Source organism: Poecile atricapillus, chromosome 33 (assembly GCF_030490865.1).
Source record: "Poecile atricapillus isolate bPoeAtr1 chromosome 33, bPoeAtr1.hap1, whole genome shotgun sequence".
Lineage (NCBI taxonomy): Eukaryota > Metazoa > Chordata > Aves > Passeriformes > Paridae > Poecile > Poecile atricapillus.
This window is the reverse complement of record NC_081281.1, coordinates 2,341,533-2,366,039: the sequence shown is the minus strand read 5'-3', so window position 1 is coordinate 2,366,039 and position 24,507 is coordinate 2,341,533. Positions and strand designations below refer to the sequence as shown.

General features: G+C 57.1%; 2 protein-coding genes across 3 annotated transcripts; both read left to right on the top strand.

The window, feature by feature from the left end:
• The first annotated feature begins 339 nt into the window (after window positions 1-339).
• On the top strand, window positions 340-6,685 carry ENSA (endosulfine alpha). 2 transcript variants are annotated; one of them, XM_058860444.1, is made up of 3 exons: window positions 340-497; window positions 2,777-2,905; window positions 4,666-6,685. In XM_058860444.1, exons 1-3 carry the CDS (start codon window positions 441-443, stop codon window positions 4,834-4,836), a joined length of 357 nt encoding a protein of 118 aa, XP_058716427.1. In that variant the 5' UTR covers window positions 340-440; the 3' UTR covers window positions 4,837-6,685. The 2 variants fall into 2 exon arrangements, with proteins under 2 accessions (XP_058716427.1, XP_058716428.1); XM_058860445.1 differs by lacking the exon at window positions 340-497 and adding an exon at window positions 1,881-2,305.
• Window positions 6,686-10,934: 4,249 nt separating this feature from the next.
• On the top strand, window positions 10,935-16,775 carry MCL1 (MCL1 apoptosis regulator, BCL2 family member). The gene is made up of 3 exons (XM_058860428.1): window positions 10,935-11,513; window positions 13,618-13,865; window positions 15,414-16,775. The coding sequence occupies exons 1-3, from the start codon at window positions 10,973-10,975 to the stop codon at window positions 15,528-15,530; spliced, it is 906 nt and encodes a 301-aa protein (XP_058716411.1). The 5' UTR covers window positions 10,935-10,972; the 3' UTR covers window positions 15,531-16,775.
• Window positions 16,776-24,507: the final 7,732 nt, after the last annotated feature.

The following is a 24,507-nucleotide window of genomic DNA, read 5'->3' as shown; positions in this document are numbered from 1 at the left end:
CTTTTCCCCAGGCGGTTTTCCACGGCGGGGACAAGGCCGGGGGTGGTCGGTGCCGTGGGGGATCCCCCCGCATCCCCCGGTCCTGCGCGGCCTCCCCGCATCCCCGGGGCCCCGGTCTCGAACCCGCGACCCTCCGGAACTGAGGCGCTCAAAGCTCCGCCTCTTTCCCCGCCCACCCGACTATCTCGATTCCCATTGGTCACTGTTCCTGTCAGTCACGGGTCCCACGCCCTTTTGTTTGCACTACCCCGTCTCTATGTCCCGCCTTCCGCGCGCACTGATTGGCCAGGTGTGATGTCACTGCGGCCCCTTCTGTGCGTTCATTGGGTGGAGCTGCTGTCCGTTACACAGCAGAGGCGGTGGAGGCGGTGACGGCCATTTTGGAGCAGGGCGCGGGGCCGGACACAGCGGAGGGAGCGCGGAGCCCCCCCCTCTCCGCCATGGCAGCCCCGCTCGGTACCGGCGCCTTCACGGAAGAGAGCGGGCAGGAGAAACAGGTGGGGGAAGCCCCGGGGGAGGAAGGGGGAGTACGGCCGGCTCCCACTGGCTTGGCCGCACGTCCCTCTTTCCAGTCCTATGCGGGGATTGGTGATTTCTGTTGTCCGTCTGGCGAGCGCCGAGCTCTGATTGGCTGTGGGGGCTGGGGGTGGGCGGGACTTCCGGCGTGGGCTCGATGGCGGCGTGGGGGGTGCGTGGGGTTGGTGGGGTGGGATGGGAACGACTGGGGCTGGAGGGGGCTGGGATTAACCTGGGATGGGCTGGGACTAACCTGGGATGAACTGGGATTTACCTGGGATGGACTGGGATTAACCTGGGATGGACTGGGACTGACCTGGGATGGGGGTCACGGGGCTGGGATGGGCTGGGACTAACCTGGGATGGGGGTTATGGGGTTGGGATGAGCTGGGACTAACCTGGGATGGGGTAATGGGGGCTGGGACTAACCTGGGATGGGGGTACGGGGCTGGGAGAGGGATGGCTGGGGCTGGAGGGGGCTGGGATGGGCTCGGGATGGGGGTAGTGGGGGTGGGATGGGGGTGACGGGGGCTGGGATGGGCTTTGGAGGGGGTAATGGGGACTGGGACTAACCTGGGATGGGGGTCATGGGGCTGGGACTAACCTGGGGTGGGCTGGGACTAACCTGGGATGGGGGTCACAGGGTTGGGATGGGGGTCACGGGGCTGGGATGGGGGTAGTGGGGGTGGGATGGGGGTCACGGGGGGTGGGATGGGCTTTGGAGGGGGCAATGGGGGCTGGGACTAACCTGGGGTGGGGGTTATGGGGCTGGGGTGGGGGTAATTGGGGTGGGAGGGGATCTGGAATAGGCTAATTGGGGTAATTGGGATGGGGTCTGGGATAGGGTAATTGGGGTAATTGGGATGGGGTTTGGGATAGGGTAATTGGGGTAATTGGGGTAATTGGGATGGGGTCTGGGATAGGGTAATTGGGGTAATTGGGATGGGATGGGGTTTGGGATAGGGTAATTGGGGTAATTGGGATGGGGTCTGGGATAGGGTAATTGGGATGGGATGGGGTTTGGGATAGGGTAATTGGGATGGGAGGGGTCTGGGATATGGTAATTGGGGTAATTGGGATGGGGTCTGGGATAGGGTAATTGGGGTAATTGGGATGGGGTCTGGGATAGGGTAATTGGGGTAATTGGGATGGGGTCTGGGATAGGGTAATTGGGGTAATTGGGATGGGATGGGGTCTGGGATAGGGTAATTGGGGGTAATTGGGATGGGGTCTGGGATGGGGTAATTGGGATGGGGGTGCTGGGATGGGAGTGGGAGGGGGCTGGCAGTGCTGGGGGGGTTTGGGGTCACTGGGATGCAGCAGTGCCCCCCCAGCCCCTGCAGGGCACACAGGGGGGGATGAACACCAGTGATGGGTGTGGGGGAAGGAGACTGGGAGATGTGGAGCTGTGGGAAGCAGTCAGAGATCGTGGAATGGCTTCAGGGCACAGAGCTTTGGGTGCAGCTCTCAGACCTCCTGACCCCTAAAATCCTGTCTAGGAGTCCTAAAAACTCTCCAGGATACCCAAAATTCTGCTTGGAATTATTGAAAATAGGAGCCCCAAATCCTACCTGAGATCCCCCAAAATGCTTCCCAGGAGCCCAAAATCCTCTTGATGATCTGGAAATCATCCCCTGGATCTCCAAATCCTAACTGGAACCTTCCCAGGAGACCCCAAATCCTACCTGGGACCCCCCAGAATCCTCCAGCAGAACTTTCAAATTCTACCAGGACACCTAAATATCCTCCCAGGATGATCTGGGAAGGGAAATCAGGGATTCATGGACTGGTTTGGGTTGGGATGGCACCTAAAACTCACCCAGTGCCACTCCTGCCATGGCAGGGACACCTTCCACTGCCAGGCTGCTCCAAGCCCCGTCCAGCCTGGCTTTGGGCACTTCCAGGGATGCAGGGGCAGCCCCAGCTGCTCTGGGCACCTGTGCCAGGGCCTGCCCACCCTGTCAGGGAGGAATCTCTTCCCAAAATCCAGCCTAAAATCCCAGTTTGCCAAGCCAAACATCATTGTGGGTGCTCGGAGGGGCTCCCAGGTGGGAAGGAGGCAGAGGAGGGAGCTCTCCCTGGCCCACAGCTCCTGGAGGGAAAGGCTGTTTGTGGCTGGGAAGGTGTTGGGAATATTTTCCATGTGCTTTTCCAGGGAAGCACAGCAGGGCTGGAATGTGCTGCTGGGTGTTGTGTAACAGCCTCTCAGGTGGGTGTGGGGCTGTGGGGCTCCAGGGATTTACACCCTGTTGTGTTCCAGGACACTCAGGAGAAGGACAAAGCCATCCCCCCCGAGAGGGCAGAGGAGGCCAAGCTCAAGGCCAAATACCCCACCCTGGGCCAGAAGCCTGGAGGCTCCGATTTCCTGATGAAGAGGCTGCAGAAAGGGGTATGTGAGTGTCCCTCAGTGGGACAGGCCACAGGGATCAGAACTGCCCCTCCTTCCACAGCCTGGCTATCCCCCAGCACATCCCACTGTGTCCCCACACCCTGGCCTGAAACCTGCAAACCTAAAAGGTTCCAGGTAGAAAAACCCCCGAGCTAGAGGTGAACCAGGTGCTGGGATCCCTCCCTGGGGTGCTCCAGGGGTGAAGTTTTAGCCCTGATTTCAATGTGCTGCTGCAGTGGCTTGGCTGCACCTGCACTGCAAAGCCAGCCCTCTCCTTGTGCTGCTCCCTGAAAACAGAATTAAATCCCTCAGGAATGGAATCCAGTCCCTCTCCAAGGGCCCTCTGAGCTTGGCCCTGCTGGCTCCTTTCCTTGCAGGGGCTGCTGCAGGAAACACAAATCCCTCCCAGGCTGGTGGCAGGCGGTGGCTGTGTCCCCTCCCCAGGGCCATTGCCACTGTCCCTGTCACCCCCTGGGCAGGGTTTGCTCTGTCCTGGCCTTTCCCTGTCCCTGGCTGTTCCCAGCTCTCCCTGGGCTGTTGTGGGAGGGAGCAGGGCTGTGCTGGGGCTGTGCTGGGGCTGTGGGCAGTGAGCCTGGCTGGATTGCAGGTGTCCCCAGAGCTGCTCCATCCCTGCCCTCCTCACCTGCACAGCCAGGAGAACAAAAGGCTCCTGCCTTGGGAGAAGGGCAGGGAGGGCTCAGAGCAGCAGCAGGGGCTAAAGGGACTTGGGGAAATTAATTTGATTTATTATCCATCAAATCAGAGCTGAAAAACAAGTGAAATAAAGCCTAAAAAAGCACCTAAGAGGTAGGGGGTGTGTGTCTGTGCTCCCCATGGACTGCCAGGGAATTTCAGCTCGAGCTTCTCCTGCCCCTCCTTCCTCCCTGACCTTGGTGCCCACAGTCTCTCACACATTCTCTCTCCTCTGGCCACAATTCCATCTGCACAATCACTTTTTTCCTTTCCTGGATCTGGTGTTCCCAGGGCTCAGCCCTGGCCAGGGGCAGGTCCATTCCAAAGCTGGCTCCACAAACCTGGAGCAGGTTTTTGTCAGGACTGGGCTCCCAGGGGAACACTCCCTGTGCCAGCAAAGCCCTGGCCAGCTCTGCCACTGGCTCTGCCTTGGCTCCAGCCTGTCCTGGGCAGTGGGATGAGGCAGTGCTGGGAAGGAGCAGAGTCCTGGGGTGATGTGATGTGTGTGATAAGGCACTGAAATGCCCTTTGAGCTGGGAGGTGGCCCCCAGCCAGGGCCTTGCAGGCAGAGCCCTGCAGCTGTTGGGAGCTGGATGGTCCAGGAAAGGCCTTGGCAGCAGCCAGGATTTGTTCCCTGGAGCAAAAGTCCTGCCTTTGTCACCCTGGCTCATCATCCCAGTCCAGAGGATCCCGTTGGGCTCTGCCCCTGGGCTGAGCTGCTGTGTCTGCCCTCAGCATTCCAGAGGTTTCTGGCCTGGGGCTGAATCCCTGTGGAGCAAGGGCAGAGTAGGTCAAGGCTGGTCCCAGCCAGCCAAAGGTCCCAGCAGCCTGCAGTGTGTCAGAGGAGTGCCTTGAGTCAGGCACAGGAGCTGCCACCCAGGGCTGGGCTGAGTCACTGGCTGGTGGCCAAAGGCCTTTTAAAGCAGGCTGGGCTCATTGCTTGGATTTCCCCCTCGTTTTCATGGCCTGGTTTAGAGAATCCCAACACTCCCTGAAAGGATCCTCGTGGCTCTGCTGTTCCCCTGCTCCTGCACACCCAGTAACCCAAACACATCTCCCTTTTCCAGCAAAAATACTTTGATTCTGGCGACTACAACATGGCCAAGGCGAAGATGAAGAACAAGCAGCTGCCAAGTGCAGGGCCTGACAAGAACCTGGTGACAGGAGACCACATCCCCACGCCCCAGGACCTGCCACAGAGAAAGTCCTCACTGGTCACCAGCAAGCTGGCAGGGTAGCCTGCACTCTCAGCTGGGGCTGCCCTCTTTTTGTCTCTTTTCTTTTGGCTAAATGGATTGAACTTCACTGTACCATAGGGACGGGAGCACCAGAATCCACGTAGTTGTTTGAGTCTTTGCAGCGAACACACCCCAAATCTGAGTCAGGGGCAGGGCAGGGTTGGGTTGGCCCTTCCTCTCAGCGAGGCTTTGCCTTAATTTTCCAGCTGTTTGAAACGTTCCCAGCTCACAGAGGCACTGGAATGCTGCATCCTCGCTGGGACAGCCCTGGGAGGAGCAGGAGAGGGACAGGAGGCACCTGGAGGAGGGGACAGTGGGGCTGAGGCCTTGGGGGTCACAGAGACTGACCCAGCTGGGCAGGAGGTGTCATCCCAGACCTGGCAGGTGTGATCCCTGATCATGAAAATGTGATCCCAGACCTGGCAGGTGTGATCCCTGATCATGAAAATGTGATCCCTGATCATGAAAATGTGATCCCTGATCATGAAAATGTGATCCCTGATCATGAAAATGTGATCCCAGGTCTGGCAGGTGTGATCCCTGATCATGAAAATGTGATCCCTGATCATGAAAATGTGATCCCAGGTCTGTAGGCATAGTCAGCTGTGTGTGTTGGAGCTTCAAAAGTGAAGAAATTGACTGAAATGAAAAGAATTCCAGGGGGTTGTTGGTCTGAGCTGCCTGGGCTCTGTCCCTGGTTCAGCTCACGTGTCCAGCAGGAGTGGGACAGGGTTTGAAACATCCTGGTGGCTTGGTTGGGGGTAGAGCCCCAGCACAGCTGCCCCTGGCTGAGCCTGGCCAGAGGGGCTTGGCCAAGGCCAGGGGGCAGTTCCTCAGTCCCTGCTCAGTTCTGTCCAGCAGGGCAGAGTCTGGCCAGGGCTGAGGTGAGGACAGATCTTCTCCAGCCCCAGGGAGTGGGAGCTGAATGCTGCAGCAGCTCAGGACACAGCAGAGCCCTGCCCAGGCACCTCCTGCTCCTGGGTGCTCACAGACCTGCAGCAGCCAGGGAGAGCCATTTGTGCTGCTGGAACTGATAATGGAGAGAGGCAGGACTGGGAGTGACCGCCCAGAAAGGGATAAAAAGCACCAGAGTGGAATTTGAAGGGTGTTGAGGCAAGCCTGTTTTGAAAGTGTTGGGTATGCCAAGCTTGGATTTCTTTTTTCTCCTGCTTTTTCCCTTGTGTTTTCTTTGTCTCAAGCCTGGGAAAAAAAAAAATAAGAAAACCCCCAAACTAACACCAACTTCACAACAAAAAGTCCCAAAGCTAACAAGCTGTTGCTGCAGCAGAAGCACACATGCTGGGGGTAGCACTGTCCTCTCCTGGTGCCCTGGATCCCAGTGGCCTTTTCCATGCAGTGGGAATTGTGTGTGCCAGGGAATCCCAAAACCTGCCCCAGTTTTCCATTCTGGAAGCACAAGGGCCAGAGGAAGGAGTGAAGAAGGGCAGGGGTTTCCCTTTGTGTGTTCCTGCTCAGCTGGGTGTTCCCTGGGAACCTGGGTCACTTCCCTGGCCTGGCTGCACCAAGGTGTTGCTTCCCAGGAATGTTTGCAGAGGGTGTGATGGAATTTGTGTCTGCCTTCAGCTGGTTCCTGGATCCTCCCGTGAGAAACAGCCCCTGGGGCTGCTCCTGGCCGCTCTCTGGGGAAGGGACAAGGGATGTGGTGGGATTTTGGACCTGCTCCTTGTCCCCACAGGGTCCTGCTCTGGCTCCAGCACTTTTCCAGCCCCTGTGTGACCTGGCTGGGGCAGTGGCTGCACACCCTCCTTGGATGTCCTGCTGTCTGTCCCAGCCATGTTGTAAATAGATACAAATATATAAAAATATATATAATTTTTTACATGTTCAACTCTTTTGGAGTGCCGTGCTTGCTTTTTATTAGAACAAACCCCAAAAGGGGAAATAAAACCCAAAAAGGGGAAGTAAAGTGAAGGATGCAAAGGGGCGTTGCTGCTCCGGGGCTGTCCCTGTGCTGGGGGGGACAGAGGCGGGGGACAGAGACAGGGGACAGGCAGGGGACAGAGGCAGGGGACAGGCAGGGGACAGTCAGAGGCAGGGGACAGAGGCAGGGGACAGAGGGGACAGGCAGGGGACAGACAGAGGCAGGGGACAGAGGCAGGGGACAGAGGGGACAGGCAGGGGACAGACAGAGGCAGGGGACAGAGGCAGGGGACAGAGGGGACAGGCAGGGGACAGACAGAGACAGGGGACAGAGGCAGGGGACAGAGGCAGGGGACAGGCAGGGGACAGACAGAGGCAGGGGACAGAGGCAGGGGACAGGCAGGGGACAGAGGCAGGGGACAGAGGCAGGGGACAGAGGGGACAGAAGCAGGGGACAGGCAGGGGACAGAGGCAGGGGACAGAGCAGGGGACAGAGACAGGGGACACAGGCAGGGGACAGAGCAGGGGACAGAGGCAGGGGACAGGAGGGGACAGAGGCAGGGGACAGAGGCAGGGGACAGAGCAGGGGACAGAGGCAGGGGACAGAGCAGGGGACAGAGGCAGGGGACAGAGGCAGGGGACAGAGGCAGGGGACAAGCAGGGGACAGACAGAGGCAGGGGACAGAGGGGACAGGCAGGGGACAGACAGAGGCAGGGGACAGAGGCAGGGCACAGCCCCCAGCCATGTCTCTCCCTGGTTTCCAGCTGTGTTTGTGCAGGAGGGAGAAGGGATTTGGCAGCACAGGATGAGACCCAGCAGGAGCAGTTTTTATTCAGGGTTTATTCCCGTTCCACCCCAGAGCTGGGTGGGCACTGAAGGGGGTGGGGGTGATGCTGGCAGCCCCCTCCCCACCCCTCAGGGTGCTGGGGGTGAGGGGTGCTTGGAGCCTCCCTGTGGCTCACAGCAGATCCTGGAGGCCACAGGGCTGGGGTTTTATCCTCCTGCCCTCAACACAAATCTCTGCCCCACTCCTGCTCCAGCTGCCCTCCCGCACAGGGACATCCTTGCACCCTGTCCCAGCTTTGTCCCCATTGTCACCCCTCCGGGCACAGGAGCAGGGTCACTCCTGCCTTTCCCCCTCAGGGCAGCCCCCTGTGGCCATGTCCAGCCTCATCCTCTGTCCCCACTCTCCTGCTGCCTTCACCTCTGGAATTTTCAGCCCCCTGTGGCCATGTCCAGCCTCATCCTCTGTCCCCACTCTCCTGCTGCCTTCACCTCTGGAATTTTCAGCCCTGACCTTTCCTCAGTCCCACCTTTCCCCTGGAGCTCACCAGCCCAGCCGGGTGTGTCACTGGGCTGGGCCGTGCTCCCAGGAATCCTCCGATGATCCCGAAGCCTCAGTGCTGTGGATTCCCCAGAATTGGGAATTCCCGACCCCCTGGGACCCTCTGGGACCTGCAGGGACGAGCAGGGACGCGCTGTTCCAGCTCAGGCCGTGTTTGTTCTAAAGCTTGGCACCGCCTCACAAAAATGTGCTGGGCGCTGCTTGAGCTCCCTGTTATTGCTCCTGCTGCCAAGAATTTGCTTCCCCGACAAGGACACATTCCTTGGGGCCATGGGAAGGACTTTGAGAGGGACGAGTTTCGTCTCGCTGGACCAACCCTGGTTTGGGGGGTGGCAGTGGGGACAGGAGCTGGAGGAGGGGGGTGAAGGGACCCCCAGGGGGATGCAGCTCCCTGGTTTTGCTGGATCTGGGACACGAGAGCTCCAGGGCATCGGGATGGGGCCCTGTGCTCGCCACAGCCTCCTCCACTGCTCCAAGCAGAGCCAGAGATGCTCAGTAAGGGGACAGAGGCTTGGATTCATCACAGTTTGTCCCCAAAAATGCTGACCAGGGAGGTGGCAACTCTCAGCAGCTCCCTGGAGCTGACAGACCCCGGGGGAGGAGCTGTGCTCTCAAATTCTGCCTTTTCTGCTCCCCACCCTGCCTGAACCCCGAGGCACCGGGACCTCCTGCCCCTGAGACCCCACGGCTGGGAAGGGCAGGACTTCCCTGGGTCCCTTTTGGTGCTGGGGGTTCAGCACAGAGCCCACCCTGCCTGTGCTGGGAGGGGAAAGCAGACCCCAGACCCCAGACCCCAGTCCTGTGGCCCTGTCCCAGTGTCTCACTCCCATCACATCCCAGTTTGGTGATGCCTCTGGGTAACGGGGGCTGGGGTCACCACAGCTCCACTTTGGTGGCATTTGGTGGCACAGAGAGGTCCCAGCACCACTCTGGGAAATGCTTTTGGGGGGTAACGGTGATTTCAGGGGCTCCAGACCCCAATTTCCAGTGTCTTGGGAGCCATCAAAGGGCTCTGAGGCTGCTGAGCTGCACTGGTCACTGGCTCTCAGATAGGAATGGCCCAGCCCTGCAGGACAGCAGAGCCTTTGCCCCCTCCTCTCCATCCTGGATTTTCTGGGAGGTGGGGATGGAGCAGAGCCCTGGAAATGGGTCCAACAAAGGGGTGTTGGAGACCTCCCATCCTTCCTCAGTGCCCCAGGGCAAACCCACAGTGTTTCCCTGTCCTTGGAGGGTCTGATCCACCTGCACAAACCCCTGAGGCTTCTTCCCTGGCCAAGCTTTCCCCAAAACAGGGCAGATTTTGAGGGCATCTTGCACAGTCCCAGGGGTGAAGGAGGGGCCTGTGGCCAAGGGAGACAAAAAATTGACACCCAATGCCCCAAAGATGCCGAGAGTGACCCCAGGGTGACCCAGCCAGGTCCTGCCCTGCTCGGTGACCTCTCTGAGCTGGGTACAGCAGATTTCAGTCCTGGGGGAGATGTGGGACAACGCAGCAAGGGCTGGAAAGAATGGGGCAGCTCCCCACAAACATCCAGACAAGAGAGCCAAGGTCAGAATGGGCTTCAAGCAGATCCAGGTGGGATTCCTTAGAATCATGGAATAGTTTGGCTTGGAAGTTTCTCTTAAAGGCCATCTACTCCTGCAATGAGCAGGGATATCTTCACTAGATCAGGCTGCTCAAGGGCTCTGTCCTTCCTGCCTTGGAATGTTTCAAGGGATGGGACATCTGCCTCTGGGCAACCTGTTTCAGTGTCTTATAACCTGCATAATAAAAAATTTCTTCCCTGTATCTACTCACTTTTACAGTCTAAATCTACTCAGTTTTAGCATAAAACCATCACCCCTCATCCTGGAGCAATCTCACCAGGCTGGGTCACACTCCCCACCTCCAGCCCCCTTTTCTGGAGCAATCTCACCAGGCTGGGTCACACTCCCCACCTCCAGCCCCCTTTTCTGGAGCAATCTCACCAGGCTGGGTCACACTCCCCACCTCCAGCCCCCTTTTCTGGAGCAATCTCACCGGGCTGGGTCACTCTCCCCACCTCCAGACCCCTCATCCTGGAGCAATCTCACCGGGCTGGGTCACTCTCCCCACCTCCAGACCCTTCATCCTGGAGCAATCCCACAGGGCTGGGTCACTCTCCCCACCTCCAGCCCCCTTTCTGTGCCTGCAGCGAGGCCGTGCTGGCTCCCCGCACGCTCAGCCCCGCTCCGGGGTCCCGCGGGGGATGCTCGGTGCTGCGGAACCGTGAGCGAAACCCCGGATGGGGCAGGGCAGCGGACACACACGGCTGTGAGGATGAGGAGGATGAGGAGGATGAGGAGGATGGTGAGGATGAGGATAATGAGGATGGTGAGGATGATGAGGATGGTGAGGATGAGGATGGTGAGGATGGTGAGGATGATGAAGATGAGGATGATGAGGATGGTGAGGATGATGAGGATGGTGAGGATGAGGATGGTGAGGATGGTGAAGATGATGAAGATGAGGATGAGGAGGATGAGGAGGATGAGGAGGATGGCGAGGATGAGGATAATGAGGATGGTGAGGATGATGAAGATGAGGATGATGAGGAGGATGATGAGGATGGTCCCTGCTGCTGGGGGGGCTTTGCCTCGGGGTGTCCCGGCCCCCGCTGCGCTCGGAGGGATGAGGGGGGAGGTCCCGGCCCGGAGCTGCTGCCCGGTACCGGGAAGAGCCGCAGCCACCGGGCCGGGTGTACCGGGGTCGGGGGTCGGAGGGGGCGGTCACTCCCCGGTTTTTTCAGCCGGAGGAGCGGAAGCGGAGGTGGAAAAGGGGCCGGTCCCGGTCCCGCCCCCGCCCCGCCCCTTGGCGTCACCGCCGCCGGTTATATAAACCGGCAGCGCCGGTCCCGCCCGCACGCCGCCGGCCGCTCGCACCGGGCGCCATGTTCTCCGTGAAGCCGAAAGCCGTCATCGGCTTCAACCTGTACTGCGGCGGCTCCCCGGCGCTGAGCCCCGGCGGGCCGGGGGAGCGCCCGGAGCCCGCGGCCGCCGCCGCCGCCTCAGCGGAGCCGCCCCGCGAGCGCTCCGGGGCCGCCGCCGGCCGCGCCGACCCCCCCCGCGCGCTGATTGGCCGAGGCGCGGCGCCCCGCGCGCTGATTGGCTGCGGCGCGGCTCTGTGGCGCCCCGAGCAGGAGCTGGACGGGTGCGAGCCCGAGCCCGAGCGCGGCCCCGCCGGGGATTCGCTCCCCGGGACCCCCCCGGGACCCCCGGACGGGCTCCGCCAGGACTCGCTGGAGCTCATCAGCCGCTACCTCCGGGAGGTGGCGGGCGAGGCGCAGCCCAGCGCTAAGAAGCTTTTCCCGGGGCTCCTGGGTGGTCCCGGGCGGCCCGGCGCGGCGGGGGATGCGGTGATGGAGAAGTCGCTGGAGACGCTGCGGAGGATCGGAGACGGCGTCATGCAGAAACACGAGCTCGCCTTTCAAGGTGTGTGTCCGCCGACAATCCGGGCAGGAGACCGCGATCCCTCCGTCCTCTCCGTTGCAGAGCCCGGTGCCGCCGGTCCCGGTGGCCGGAGGGGTTTGGGGAGGGGGCTCGGGTGGGTCATTCATGGGATGCGGCCTCGGCTCGCAAGGGGTTAAATAAAAGCAGCTGGGAAATGATCAAAAACGAAACTGAACTTTGTTCCGTCGGGACGAGGCAGAGCCGCTGTTGGTGTGTGCAGAGGAGATAATTTAGTTACAGATTAGCCCTGGTTCCTCCTCGTGTCCCCCTTGGCTCGGACTGACTCTGCAAATAATTCTAAACGCCCAAAGATTAGTTAGCTCAGGAGTTTCAGATCCTCACCACTTCCCCCAGTTTGGGTGCAAGGGGATTTTTTTAATGGGGGGAATTCTCCTGGGCAATGTGCTCACAGAACCATGAAATGCTTTGGCTTGAAATAAGATCTTAAAACTCATCCGGGCCCATGGAAGGGACACCTCCAAGCTCTGCCCAACCTGGCCTTGGACATTTCCAGGGATCCAGGGCAGCCACAGCTTCCCTGGGAAATCTCTTTTAATGTATTTTCCCTGGGAAATCTCTTTTAATGTATTTCCCCACTTGTGCAGGGTCCTGAAGCAGCTGTAGGAAGTTTCCCCCCAGTGCAGTGTCCTGGGGATGAATTAAAAAGGAGAAGTGACCGATTTGACCTGGTTTTGTGTGGCTCAGGCTGGTTTGGGGCTGATCTCCCATCCTGGAGCTGCTCCTGATCCCGGCTCAGGATGGAGCCCAGCAGAGCAGAGCAGTTTCTGCCTTTCCTCCTGAGGTTTTTTTGTGCTGAAACCTTGCAGGAGGATGTGCCAATTTCTCAGCTTGTCGGGCTTTTTTGGCTGCTTTTTTTGTTTGTTGAACACAAAGAGCTTCAGTTTCATCCTTGATGGGAAATGCAGTGGGATCAGTTCCTCTGTCCCAATTCCCGGACGTGCTTGTTGGATGATTCTTGGGAGCGATGTCCAGGCTGAGCCGTGGATTTTGATCCCATTCCCGAGGTTCTTCCCCACGTTTTTCAGCCCCCCCCAAGCCCATTTTTCTCCTCCACGGGTTAAAATGAAGGATTTAGAATCCAAATTCCTGATTAATTTAGAGGGAAAAACCCGGGAATAATTAGAGGGAATCAGGATGAATTTTCGTGAATTTCTGGGAATGTGGGATCAGGGAAAAATCACTAAGAAAATCCTGGATTCCAGCCCTGGAAATGAAAAAAGATTGGGAATTCTGCCTAAAAAAAAACAGGATTGGGAAAAGGTGGAGGTTTGGAGCCAGTAAAAAACAGGAATGAAGAGGAAAACTCCAGGAAAAATGAGAAAAGGGACCCAGGAATGGAAAAAAAAAAAATCCCAAAATCCCTGGATTTCTGGGAATTTTGGGCTCCTGAGAGGAGGAATTTTGGGATATGGCAGGGAATTTCGGGAATTCCCGGTGTTTTCCTCTGAATTCTCAGTGAGCTGGCCAGGGCTTGCGTAGGGCTGGTGATTTCCTGAGTGCTGAGAAGGAACTGCCTCGGGAAGGCTTCCTGCAAGTTTGAGCAACAACAACCAGCAACGCCTTTCGGTTTCGTAAAAGCTTGGCAGGGCACTGGAGGTCGAGCTGGGGAATTCAGTCCAAAGGAGACTGAGAAAACCAGGAAGAGAAAGAAAACCACAGAAGAAATGTAGCAGAATCAGAGAAAAATGATTATTTAGGGAAAAAAAAGTTATATTTCCCAGCTTTGATCTTGGGTTAATGAAGTGGGACAGGTCTGGCTGCTCCTGGCGGCTCTGCCCAGCCCAGGTTGAGGTTGTGATGTGGTGAAGGTTGGAAAGCTTGAGCAGGGCAGTGTGGAGAGCTCAGACACCACAGCTGGCCCTGAGACAGGGGGAAGGAAATAAAAGTGTGTCAGGGGCTGGGTTTTGTCTGGCCCAGAGGTGAGGAAGAGCAGCAGAGCCCTCTGAGGAACCTCTCCACATCCCTGAGAGGCTCCTGCAGCTTCAGGAGCTCCAGTGGTGGTGGGCTCAACCCTGTCCCCGCTCCTCCTGCGGGTTTTTGGTGCTCCTAAACCCAAATCTTCCAGGAATGCTGCGGAAACTGGAAATCCAGCAAGAGGAGGACCTGCAGTCGGTGGTGGAGGTGGCTGCTCACCTGTTCAGCGATGGGGTGACCAACTGGGGCCGTGTGGTGACGCTCATCGCCTTCGGAGCCTTCGTGGCCAAGCACCTGAAGAGCATCAAGCAGGAGCAGAGCATCAGTTCCCTGGCTGGGATCATCACAGACGCCCTGGTGTCCTCCAAGAGAGAGTGGCTGGAGAGCCAGGGGGGCTGGGTGAGTCACTGCCAGCCCCAAATTCCAGAGCTTTTCCCAACATTCCTGAGCCTTTTCCTGTTTCTGTGTCAGTGCTGACTCACTGTTTCCAGGGAGCACCGAGTCAGGGGGGTTGTGGGGCTTCAGCACCGACTCATCCTGAGCTGCCTGAAGTGGTTTGAGCTGAAAATGTGTCCCAGCCCAGCCTGGGGCAGCATTCCCAGAGCCAGGACAAGCCTGGGAGTGCTTGGAGCTGGCCCATGGCTGCTGGGGAGGCTGGAATGGGGCTGGGGGAGCACAGAATGTGCTGGAATGGGGCTGGGGGAGCACAGAATGTGCTGGAATGGGGCTGGGGGAGCACAGAATGTGCTGGAATGGGGCTGGGGGAGCACGGAATGTGCTGGAATGGGGCTGGGGGAGCACAGAGGATGTGCTGGAATGGGGCTGGGGGAGCACAGGGGATGTTTTAGGATGAAATGGGGCTGGGGGAGCATGGAATGTGCTGGAATGGGGCTGGGGGAGCACAGAATGTGCTGGAATGGGGCTGGGGGAGCACAGAGGATGATGTTTCAAGCTGAAATGAGGCTGGGGGAGCACAGGATGATGTTTCAGGCTGAAATGAGGCTGGGGGAGCACAGAGGATGATGATTCAGGCTGGAATGAGGCTGGGGGAGCACAGGGGATGTGCTGGAATGGGGCTGGGGGAGCACAGGATGATGTTTCAGGCTGGAATGGGGCTGGGGGAGCACAGGGGATGATGTTTCAGGCTGAAATGAGGCTGGGGGAGCAGAGGGGATGATGTTTTAGGATGAAATGAGGCTGGGGGAGCACAGGATGATGATTCAGGCTGAAATGAGGCTGGGGGAGCACAGGATGATGTTTCAGGATGAAATGAGGCTGGGGGAGCACAGGGGATGATGTTTTAGGATGAAATGAGGCTGGGGGAGCAGAGGGGATGATGTTTTAGGATGAAATGAGGCTGGGGGAGCACAGAGGATGTGCTGGAATGAGGCTGGGGGAGCACAGAGGATGATGATTCAGGCTGGAATGAGGCTGGGGGAGCACAGAGGATGATATTTCAGGATGAAATGAGGCTGGGGGAGCACTGGGGATGATGTTTTAGGATGAAATGAGGCTGGGGGAGCACAGGGGATGATGTTTTAGGATGAAATGAGGCTGGGGGAGCACAGAGGATGATGATTCAGGCTGAAATGAGGCTGGGGGAGCACAGAGGATGATGATTCAGGATGAAATGAGGCTGGGGGAGCACAGGGGATGATGTTTTAGGATGAAATGAGGCTGGGGGAGCACAGGATGATGTTTTAGACTGAAATGAGGCTGGGGGAGCACAGGGGATGATGTTTTAGACTGAAATGAGGCTGGGGGAGCACAGGGGATGATGTTTTAGACTGAAATGAGGCTGGGGGAGCACAGAGGATGATGATTCAGGCTGAAATGAGGCTGGGGGAGCACAGAGGACGTGCCAGGCAGGCTGTTCCCCCCTCCCCTGCCCTCCTCCCCACGAGGGGTGCCTGGCAGGACACTGACACCCTCCCTTCTCTCTCCCAGGAGGGCTTTGTGGACTTTTTCCGAGTGGAGGACCTGGAGGGCAGCATCCGGAACGTTCTGATGGCGTTTGCAGGAGTGGCTGGCCTGGGGGCTGGCTTGGCCTACATGATCCGGTGAGGCTGGAGCTGCCCAGGACCAGGACTTTGGGAGCTGCAGCTCTGGGGGCTGCAGAGCTGCCCCTCCCTCAGGGAGTGCTGCTGACCCGAGGAGGACACCGAGGCATCCCCGGAGCAGCTCATTCCTGAGGAAGAGGAAGGTGTGATCTGAGGCTCTGGGTGCTGCTGGAGGATTTATTGCTTTGGGAACAGAGCGTGGAAGAGTTGTTAACTCTGCTTCCTTGGAGCTGGAGTGGACTTGCTTCACTTTGATCCCAGTCTGGGAGCTCCAGCAGCTCCTCCTGGGCTGGGTGAGGCAGCTGAGCCTGGAGCAGATGTCTGAGGCTTGTGGTTGTGGGTTTTTTTTCTGGAAATGGCACCTTCTGCTGCTGCTGCCCTGCCTAAAGCTGCTGGAGCAGAGGCACTGGGTGCTGGAAGTGCTGTGCCAGCCTTCACCTGCCCCCAGGTGCTGCCAGGAGGGGCAGAGCTGTGCCCACCCCATCCCTGCCCGTGGGGAAGGGGCTTGGAGGGGCTGGGGGGTCACACCCAGCCGTGTCCTGAGCCCAGGCAGCCTCTCCTGGCTGCACAGACACAGCTGAGAAACAGCCAGTGCATTTGTGAGTGTGTAAAATACCCTCCACAGGGCTGGGGAGGATGTAGAGAACCTGTAAATGGCTGTAAATCTGTAGAATATATACATTTTTACAGAGCTGACGATACAAAAAGGAGGAATTCATTGTGAAGGTGGGTGCACTGCGCTTCATTCCTCACGGGAAGTGGCATTTTTGTGGCAAAGCCTCTCCTCCTGCCTTGACTCATCTCAAGTGCTTGAGCAGCACAGCCAGGGAGGATGAGGAGCAGCAGTGGCCTCGTGGACTCGGTGTGACCACGGCTGGCTGCCAACAGCTGACCTTTGTTTGTTTTAATCTTATTTTTGGTGGCTCTTGCCCTCCTGGCTGGGGGCAGGGAGCTGTGGAAATCCATCTGGCCACTTCCTTTCTCTTCCCTTCCTCTTGCTCCTCCAAGCCATGAGCTGGACAAAGCTGATGTTTGAATGTAAAACGTCCTGGGGCTGCCTCTGCCTCAGTCCTGCAGCTCCTGCAGGTTCCTCAGGGCTGGCCTGGGCTCCCCTGCTGGCACCGTCCTTGTCCCCAGGACGTGACCTGGAGCCTGAGCCCTGCCCAGCTCAGCGATGGTGCTACAGCCAGGCCCTGCTTGTGTGCAAAACAAGCTCTACTTTGGTCAATAAATGTCTTTTTTTTTTTTTTTTTTTGTTCTCATTCCTCTGGTACCAAACTCGAGGTTTCCCCCAGGGAGGGGCTGAGCTCTTGTGCTGCCCCACAGAGGAGCAGGAATTTTGGAAAAGCCTCTGGGGGTGGTTGGAGGCTGATCCAAGCCTTGTCCAGGGATGGGGAATCCACAGTTCAGGGATGGGGAATCCAAAATTCAGGGATGGGGAATCCACAGTTCAGGGATGGGGGATCCACAATTCAAGGATGGGGAATCCAAAATTCAGGGATGAGAAATCACAATTCAGGGATGGGGAATTCAAAATTCAGGGATGGGGAATTCAAAATTCAGGGATGGGGAATTCAAAATTCAGGGATGGGGAATTCAAAATTCAGGGATGGGGAATTCAAAATTCAGGGATGGGGAATCCAAAATTCAGGGATGGGGAATCCACAATTCAGGGATGGGGAATCCAAAATTCAGGGATGGGAATCCAAAATTCAGGGTTGGGGAATCCACAATTCAGGGATGGGGAATCCACAGTTCAGGGGTGGGGAATCCAAAATTCAGGGATGGGGAATCCACAGTTCAAGGATGGGGAATTCAAAATTCAGGGATGGGGAATCCACAGTTCAGGGATGGGGAATCCAAAATTCAGGGATAGGGAATCCAAAATTCAGGGATGGGGAATCCACAATTCAGGGATGGGGAATCCACAGTTCAGGGATGGGGAATCCACAGTTCAGGGATGGGGGATCCAAAATTCAGGGATGGGGAATCCACAATTCAGGGATGGGGAATCCACAATTCTCTGGAAAACCTGTGCCAGGGTCTCACCCAGCACTGGTTTGGGTCTCCTGCATGGTGCTGCAGTTTCCCCACTTCTCAGGGGATGTGGAGATCACTTTTCCTCCCTTTTTAGGGGGTCCCTGCACCCCCAGACCTCCCCTGTGGTCCCCAGATTCCCATCCCTGCACGTTTGGGGTGGATTTGTTCCTCTCTCGGCTCCATGAGCAGCAGCTCTGCTGGGGGAGCTTCAGCTGGAAAATCCCTCTGGAGAGGCAAAATCCTGCCCCAAAATCAATCAATCCTGCCCCAAAATCAATCAATCCTGCCCCAAAATCAATCAATCCTGCCCCAAAATCAATCAATCCTGCCCCAAAATCAATCAATCCTGCCCTAAAATCAATCAATCCTGCCCTAAAATCAATCAATCCTGCTCCAAAATCAATCAATCCTGCCCCAAAATCAATCAATCCTGTCCTAAAATCAATCAATCCTGCTCCAAAATCAATCCTGCTCCAAAATCAATCCTGGTCCAGAATCAATCCTGCCCCAAAATCAATCCTATCCCAAAATCAATCCTGCCCCAAAATCAATCCTGATCCAGAATCAATCCTGCCCTGAAATCAATCCTGATCCAAAATCAATCAATCCTGCCCCAAAATCAATCCTGCCCCAGAATCAATCCTGCCCCAAATCAATCCTGATCCAAAATCAATCCTGATCCAGGATCAATCCTGCCCTAAATTCAATCCTGACCCAGAATCAATCCTGCCCCAAAATCAATCCTGCCCCAAAATCAATCCTGATCCAGAATCAATCCTGATCCAAAATCAATCCTGATCCAAACTCAATCCTGCCCTAAAATCAATCCTGCCCTAAAATCAATCCTGCCCTAAAATCAATCCTGCCCCAAATCAATCCTGCCCCAAATCAATCCTGATCCAAAATTAATCCTGATCCAGGATCAATCCTGCCCTAAAATCAATCCTGCCCCAGAATCAATCCTGCCCCAAATCAATCCTGCCCCAAATCAATCCTGATCCAAAATCAATCCTGCCCTAAAATCAGTCCTGCCCTAAAATCAATCCTGCCCTAAAATCAATCAATCCTGCCCTAAAATCAATCCTGCCCCCAAATCAATCCTGATCCAAAATCAATCCTGCCCTAAAATCAATCCTGATCCAAAATCAATCCTGATCCAAAATCAATCCTGCCCCAAAATCAATCCTGCCCTAAAATCAATCAATCCTGCCCCAAAATCAATCAATCCTGCCCCAAAATCAATCAATCCTGCCCCAAATCAATCAATCAATCCTGCCCCAAATCAATCCTGCCCCAAATCAATCCTGCCCCAAATCTGTTCCAGGGCTGCCATCCCTGGGTCACCAAGTCCCTTTTTTTGGGGACAGGCTCCCAAACCCAGCCCTGAGTGACTCAGCCCTGCTGTGCCCAGGCTGCAGAAAGCTGCTGGGTGTGGGTTTGCTGCTTTTTTTGGGGTGGTTTTTGTTTTGGTTTGGGGATTTTTTTTTCCTGTTGTTTTGTTTTGGTTTTTTTTAAATTTTTATATTTTTTTTTAAAATGCTGTGGCTGTGGGGACTATTTTGGGTCTGTTTGGTTTCCCCGGAGTGCGGTGGGGCCTAAATGCAAAACTGGGTCTTTGCCATGGAAATATGCAAAAAAAGGGGGGGCTGGGGGCTTGGGGGGGCAGATTTGAGGTTTTTGGGGTTCCCCCAAGAGTTTGGGACATCCTAAATTTGGGTGTGGGTGGTTGGGGTGCAGGGGGAGCTCGGGGTTTAGGGTGCTGATGGCTCCCACAGTTTGGGTGGGGATATCTGGGGGAGCTTGGGGTGCTGGTGGAATTTGGGGTGCAGGTGGAATTATTTGGGGTGCAGGTGGAATTATTTGGGGTGCAGGTGGGATTATTTGGGGTGCTGGTGGAATTTGGGGTGCAGGTGGAATTATTTGGGGTGCAGGTGGAATTTGGGGTGCTGGTGGAATTATTTGGGGTGCAGGTGGAATTTGGGGTGCAGGTGGGATTATTTGGGGTGCAGGTGGAATCTGGGGTGCAGGTGGAATTATTTGGGGTGCAGGTGGGATTATTTGGGGTGCAGGTGGAATTATTTGGGGTGCTGGTGGAATTATTTGGGGTGCAGGTGGAATTTGGGGTGCTGGTGGCTCACAGAGGTTGGGGTGGGTGTCAGGAATGGGGGGAATTGGGCTGCAGGGGCCTGGAGCAGTTTTGGGGTCCCTGGTGCAGTTTGGGGTGTGGTTCCCACAGCAGTTTTGGGGTTCCTGCAGCAGTCTTGGGGTGTCTGCAGCAGTTTTGGGGTGTCTGTAGCAGTTTTGGGGTCCCTGCAGCAGTGTTGGGGTTCCTGTTGCAGTTTAGGGTTTCTGTATCAGTTTTGGGGTGCGGTTCCCTGGTGCAGTTTTGGGGTTCCTGCAGCAGTTTTGGGGTCCCTGCAGCAGTTTTGGGGTGTCTGCAGCAGTTTTGGGGTGTCTGCAGCAGTTTTGGGGTTCCTGTAGCAGTTTTGGGGTGTCTGCAGCAGTTTTGGGGTGCGGTTCCCGCAGCAGTTTTGGGGTGTCTGTGGCAGTTTTGGGGTGTCTGCAGCAGTTTTGGGGTGTCTGCAGCAGTTTTGGGGTGCGGTTCCCGCAGCAGTTTTGGGGTGTCTGCAGCAGTTTTGGGGTCCCTGGGGCAGTTTTGGGGTGTCTGCAGCAGTTTTGGGGTCCCTGCAGCAGTTTTGGGGTTCCTGCAGCAGTTTTGGGGTGTCTGCAGCAGTTTTGGGGTGCGGTTCCTGCAGCAGTTTTGGGGTCCCTGCAGCAGTTTTGGGGTGTCTGGTGCAGTTTTGGGGTCCCTGCAGCAGTTTTGGGGTTCCTGCAGCAGTTTTGGGGTCCCTGCAGCAGTTTTGGGGTGTCTGCAGCAGTTTTGGGGTTCCTGCAGCAGTTTTGGGGTGTCTGTGGCAGTTTTGGGGTGTCTGCAGCAGTTTTGGGGTTCCTGCAGCAGTTTTGGGGTGTCTGTGGCAGTTTTGGGGTGTCTGCAGCAGTTTTTGGGGTGCGGTTCCCGCAGCAGTTTTGGGGTGTCTGCAGCAGTTTTAGGTTCCCTGCAGCAGTTTTGGGGTGCGGTTCCCGCAGCAGTTTTTGGGGTGCGGTTCCTGCAGCAGTTTTGGGGTCCCTGGTGCAGTTTTGGGGTGTCTGCAGCAGTTTTGGGGTGCGGTTCCCGCAGCAGTTTTGGGGTGTCTGCAGCAGTTTTGGGGTGCGGTTCCCTGGTGCAGTTTTGGGGTTCCTGCAGCAGTTTTGGGGTCCCTGCAGCAGTTTTGGGGTCCCTGGGGCAGTTTTGGGGTGCGGTTCCCGCAGCAGTTTTTGGGGTGCGGTTCCCTGGTGCAGTTTTTGGGGTGCGTTTCCTGGAAGCCGCCTGGCCCCGCCGATAACCCCGAGGTTTCCATTTCCGTCCCTGCCGGGGCTTTTCGCAGAAGCCGCCGCCGCTTCCCCGAACTGGGCTGAAAATAAAGAGCGGAGGGGAAGAGGAGGGGGGCGAGATTAAAGATTAAAAAACAGCAGCAGCTGCTGGGGAAAGGGGGGTGCGACACTTTTGGGGTCCCCCCAATTGCTCCGGGGCTCTGGCTGGGTTTTGGGGTGCGGGAAATGTTGGGGAAGCAGCTGGGCCGAGCCCCACCCCGAAATCTCATGCAAATATAAAAATCCCCCAGTTGGCAAAAATCCCCAAACTGGTGCCGGGTCCTGCCCCCGGTGCCTCCCCGGGTGTGGATTTTGGGGGGCTCCGAGAGCTTTGGGGGGGCTGAGGTTTCCCTTTGGGGGGGCTGAGGTTTCCCTTTGGGGGGGTCACTGCCCTTTCCCCCATCTATGGGGCAGGGAGGGGTCCCTGGGGAGATGCTGGGGGTGCAGGGATGGATTTGAGGGGCAGAGATGGGGGTGCAGGGATGGTTTTGGGGGTGCAGGGATGGATTTGGGGGTGCAGAGATGGTTTTGGGGGTGCAGGGATGGTTTTGGGGTGCAGGGATGGTTTTGGGGGTGCAGGGATGGTTTTGGGGGGCAGAGATGGGGGTGCAGGGATGGTTTGGGGGTGCAGAGATGGGGGTGCAGAGATGGTTTTGGGGTGCAGAGATGGTTTTGGGGGTGCAGAGATGGGGGTACAGGGATGGTTTTGGGGTGCAGGGATGGATTTGGGGGTGCAGGGATGGTTTTGGGGGTGCAGAGATGGTTTTGGGGGTGCAGGGATGGTTTTGGGGGTGCAGGGATGGATTTGAGGGGCAGAGATGGTTTGGGGGTGCAGAGATGGTTTGGGGGTGCAGGGATGGGGGTGCAGGGATGGTTTTGGGGGCAGAGTTGGTTTTGGGGGTGCAGGGATGGATTTGGGGGTGCAGAGATGGTTTTGGGGTGCAGGGATGGTTTTGGGGGTGCAGAGATGGTTTTGGGGGCAGAGATGGTTTGGGGGTGCAGGGATGGTTTTGGGGGGCAGAGATGGGGGTGCAGGGATGGTTTTGGGGGTGCAGGGATGGGGGTGCAGGGATGGTTTTGGGGGTGCAGAGATGGTTTGGGGGTGCAGGGATGGATTTGGGGGTGCAGGGATGGTTTTGGGGGTGCAGAGATGGTTTTGGGGGTGCAGAGATGGTTTTGGGGATGCAGGGATGGTTTTGGGGGGCAGAGATGGTTTTGGGGGTGCAGGGATGGTTTTGGGGGTGCAGGGATAGGGGTGCAGGGATGGTTTGGGGGTGCAGGGATGGTTTTGGGGGTGCAGGGATGGGGGTGCAGGGATGGTTTGGGGGTGCAGGGATGGTTTTGGGGGTGCAGGGATGGTTTGGGGGTGCAGGGATGGTTTTGGGGGGCAGGGATGGTTTTGGGGGTGCAGGGATGGGGGTGCAGGGATGGTTTGGGGGTGCAGGGATGGTTTTGGGGGTGCAGGGATGGTTTTGGGGTGCAGGGATGGTTTTGGGGGTGCAGAGATGGTTTTGGGGGGCAGGGATGGGGGTGCAGGGATGGTTTTGGGGTGCAGGGATGGTTTTGGGGGGCAGGGATGGGGGTGCAGAGATGGTTTTGGGGTGCAGAGATGGTTTTGGGGTGCAGAGATGGTTTTGGGGTGCAGGGATGGTTTTGGGGTGCAGGGATGGGGGTGCAGGGATGGATTTGAGGGGCAGAGATGGGGGTACAGAGATGGTTTTGGGGTTCAGGGATGGTTTTGGGGTGCAGGGATGGTTTTGGGGGTGCAGGGATGGTTTTGGGGTTGCAGGGATGGTTTTGGGGGTGCAGAGATGGTTTTGGGGGTGCAGGGATGGTTTTGGGGGGCAGAGATGGATTTGGGGTTCAGGAATGGTTTTGGGGGGCAGAGATGGTTTTGGGGGTGCAGGGATGGTTTTGGGGGGCAGGGATGGGGGTGCAGAGATGGTTTTGGGGGGCAGGGATGGTTTTGGGGTGCAGAGATGGGGGTGCAGGGATGGGGGTACAGAGATGGTTTTGGGGTTCAGGAATGGTTTTGGGGGGCACAGGGGCTGCCTGGAGCAGCATTAACCCCTCCCCTGCCAGGGGAATGGCCCCGGGGGTTTGGGGGTGCTGAACCCCCCCGGTTCCCCGGGGTTGTCCCCGCGTGGGGAGGAGCCGGGGGCGGGTGACTCATTTGGGCTGAAATCACAGAAATTCGGGGCATTTGGAGCTGCGTTTCGAGGGTGGGCGGGTGCGGCTGAGCTCCCGCCGTGAGCGTGTGAAACCTCAGCCCCTGCTCCAGCCCCCCTTAACAGGAGCTCCTCCTCTTCCTCATCCTCATCCTCTTCCTCATCCTCATCCTCACCCTCATCCTCACCCTCACCCTCACCCTCACCCTCCTTTTCTCCTCTTCCTCATCCTCATCCTCCTCTTCCTCTTCCTCATCCTCCTCCTCTTCCTCCTCCTCATCCTCATCCTCACCCTCCTCCTCTTCCTCTTCCTTCTCCTCATCCTCATCCTCATCCTCATCCTCATCCTCACCCTCACCCTCCTTTTCTCCTCTTCCTCCTCCTCATCCTCCTCTTCCTCCTCACCCTCCTTTTTCCTCCTTCTTTTCTCCTTCTCCTCCTCCTCATCCTCACCCTCCTTTTCTCCTTCTCTTCTTCCTCCTCCTCTTCCTCGGGGGGGTTTAGGGGTTATGGGGGGCACAGGAGGTGTTGAGTGGATGAGGTTTGGGGGGGATTTGGGGGGATTTGGGGGGATTTTGGGGGGGTTTTTGGGGAGTTTTGGGGTTATGGCGGCACAGGAGGTGTTGAGTGGATGAGGTTTGGGGGGATTTGGGGTGGTTTAGGGGGGTTTTGGGGTGGTTTAGGTTGATTTTGGGGTGGTTTAGGGGGGGTTTGGGGTGGTTTAGGGAGTTTTGGGGTGGTTTAGGTTGATTTTGGGGTGGTTTAGGTTGATTTTGGGGTGGTTTAGGTTGATTTTGGGGTGGTTTAGGGGGTTTTGGGGTGGTTTAGGTTGATTTTGGGGTGGTTTAGGTTGATTTTGGGGTGGTTTAGGTTGATTTTGGGGTGGTTTAGGGAGTTTTGGGGTGGTTTAGGTTGATTTTGGGGTGGTTTAGGGGGGATTTGGGGTGGTTTAGGGGGGTTTTGGGGTGGTTTAGGTTGATTTTGGGGTGGTTTAGGGGGTTTTGGGGTGGTTTAGGGGGTTCTGGGGTGGTTTAGGTTGATTTTGGGGTGGTTTAGGGGTGATTTTGGGGTGGTTTAGGGGGGATTTGGGGTGGTTTAGGGGGTTTTGGGGTGGTTTAGGTTGATTTTGGGGTTATGGGGAGCACAGGAGGTGTTAGTGGGTGAGGTTTGGGGGGATTTGGGGTGTTTTGGGGTGGTTTAGGGGGGTTTTGGGGTGGTTTAGGTTGATTTTGGGGTGGTTTAGGGGGTTTTGGGGTGGTTTAGGGGGGTTTGGGGGTGGTTTAGGGGGGTTTTGGGGTGGTTTAAGGGGGATTTTGGGGTGGTTTAGGTTGATTTTGGGGTGGTTTAGGTTGATTTTGGGGT